Source organism: Myotis lucifugus, unplaced genomic scaffold (assembly GCF_000147115.1).
Source record: "Myotis lucifugus unplaced genomic scaffold, Myoluc2.0 scaffold_119, whole genome shotgun sequence".
NCBI classification, from domain to species: domain Eukaryota; kingdom Metazoa; phylum Chordata; class Mammalia; order Chiroptera; family Vespertilionidae; genus Myotis; species Myotis lucifugus.
The window spans coordinates 2,455,394-2,457,841 of NW_005871167.1; the positions used below are offsets into that span (position 1 = coordinate 2,455,394).

At 65.3% G+C, this 2,448-nt stretch overlaps 1 protein-coding gene across 1 annotated transcript in view; it reads right to left on the reverse strand.

Moving 5' to 3' along the window:
* The window catches only part of LRP1 (LDL receptor related protein 1), a gene marked incomplete at its 3' end in the record, with an annotated part of 54,573 nt that overhangs the window by 5,801 nt on the left and 46,324 nt on the right, over positions 1-2,448 (reverse strand). The window contains 6 exon segments of the mRNA XM_023757941.1: positions 4-36; positions 39-76; positions 152-326; positions 520-747; positions 1,064-1,195; positions 1,642-1,944. Coding sequence (XP_023613709.1) covers positions 4-36; positions 39-76; positions 152-326; positions 520-747; positions 1,064-1,195; positions 1,642-1,944 — 909 coding nt within the window.

Below are 2,448 nucleotides of genomic sequence, written 5' to 3' on the forward strand. Positions count from 1 at the left end.
CATTGAAGAGCAGAGTGCTGTTGCTGCCGTCCATGTAGACATAATGATGTTGTCACCGTCGGTCCAGTACAGCTTCCTGGGGGAGGAGGAGGGGCTCAGCATCCTCGTCTGCCCCCCACCTCCCGCTCCCTGACCCTGGCCCTGGACTGACCCACGAAGGGGGTGGACAACCAGGCCGTGGGGCTGCTCCAGGCCCTGCACCACTGCGTTCTTGAAGGAGCCGTCCAGCCGGGCCACATTGATCTGCTTCTTGTTGGTGTCGTAGCTGGTCCAGAACAGGTTCCGGGACATCCAGTCCACGGCCAGCCCGTGGGCATTCGGCAAGTCTGGGGGCACAGCGGGGAGGTGGTGGTTGGGGGTGGCAGGGCAGAGTGGGGGGGTCGGGGCAGCCTGTCTTCTGTGGGGAAGGGGAATCAGGACACCAGGCCGCAGTACCCCGAGGGACGCAGGGGCACAGGGAGGGGGCACCAGGGGCCCGGTGGGGAGCCAGGGCGGGTGGGGGCAGGGTCCAGGCAGAACCTGCAGAGACGACCGTCTCCACGCCGGTGCCGTTGATGAAGGCCCTCTTGATGGCCTGCGTCCGGACGTCGGACCAGTACACGCGCTGCTCGCGGGCGTCGTAGTCCAGCACCGTGACGTTGTCGATGTCGGGCACGGTGAAGGAGATGATGTAGTTGTAGTAGGGGGCGTCCAGGTCCACGCCCCGGATCTCCATCTGACGTGCGTACAGCAGGAACTTCTTAAACTCTGCGGGGCACGGGGTGGGGGGGGGGGGTCACTGCTGAAGGCAGCCCTGCCTCCGTGCTCCGCGCCCCCCACCCCCACCAGATCACGGTCCCTGCTCCGCGTCCCTTCTGTTGGCTGCTGGCCCTCAGCGTCCAGAAGCCGCGCTCCCCCTGGGGTGACCTCCCTGCGGTAGCCCCGCCTGTCCTACCGAGGCTGCCCTGAGCCTCCCCAGCGGGTCCCTCCCGGCTCACTGTCTACCTGCAGTGACACGGGAGCCCCCGGGTGCCGACTCCTCCCTGAGCCTCGTGACCACCAGCCCTGCAGGAAGGGCTCCTACCGTAGCAGGTGGTGTTGTCCTTCTGGAGCTTCATGAGGTGGGGGCAGGCGCAGGAGACCGTCCGGTTGTAGTTGATGAGACACAGGTGGGAGCAGGGGCCACGGCCCCCATTGGCCTCGCAGGGGTTGGGAGCTGGGTGGGGGGAGAGAGGAGAAGCAAGAACATCCTATGACTTGCTGGGCCCTCCATGGCCTTTCTCTCCTGAACCACCCCTCTTCTTCTTCTTTTTAAAATATATCTTTACTGATTTCAGAGAGGAAGGAAGAGGGAGATAGAAACATCCAAGATGAGGGAGAATCTTTGATAGGCTGCTTCCTGCACGCCCCCTACTGGGGAACGAGCCTGAAATCTGGGCATGTGCCCTGACCAGGAATCGAACCATGATCTCCTGGTTCATAGGTCGATGCTCAACCACTGAGCCACACCGGCCGGGCTGGAGCACCCCTCTTCACCCCTTCCCATCCTCCCTGCTTCAGCACCGCCCGCCGCCAGCCCTTCTCTGTCAGCGGGCTCCGGTCCAGCACAAAGCCCTCCTCTCTCACAGGCCTGACAAGGCCGCTGGCTCCTCGGGCCCTTACCCATGGGCTGCCGGGAGGGGTGGTACACCTGCAGGTCGAAGGGCTGGGTGTTGGTCCTCTGTACCACGGTGACATTGTGCCCGGTCCACTTGTTGGCCTTGGCCAGCGTGTTTGTCCGCCAGTCTGTCCAGTACACCTCCCCCCCGTACAGCGTCACCGCGAACGGGTGGGACAGGAACTCGTGTCCCCGGAGCACCTCCATGTGGCCGGAGCCGTCGTAACGGGCCGAGTAGATGGCATCCGACCTGAGGGCACGGTCGGGGCGGAGTGAGGGTGCCGGCCGGGGCTGCAGCTCAGGGCACCCTGCCCAGGGCGCCCTCCCAGGCCCTGGCCCACAGCCCCCACTTCACCCCCTGGAGCATCCCTCCTCCCACCCCTGCTGGCCAGAGGAGGCAGACAGAATGGCCAAGCCGGGGACCACGTGGTGCCATGGCCGGGATCCAGCCCTGTCACCACCCCCCCCACCCCCCCACCCCTCTCCTCCGGGCGGCCGTTAGCACACAGGGCCTTGGTGAAGGTTATAAAAAGGCACCCCCTCTGCAGAGACCAGTTAGACTGAGCCCCCGGAGAGCGCACAGATCTGAGGGGCCAGGAGGTAGTATTTTAGCCCTCGGCCAGGCACCTGGGGCAGGGGGCGGCTCGCCTGCACCCTCTTCTATCCGCACCTGTCCCCTAACCCAGCCCCTCCCTCACTGCCGCCCTCTGCTGGGCCCAGCCCTTGGCCGCCTGGTTCTGGATCTAAGTCCCCAGGCCTTCTTACCACCCTCCTCACTGCCAAGTCCTGGGACCCTGGCCCACGCTGGCCCT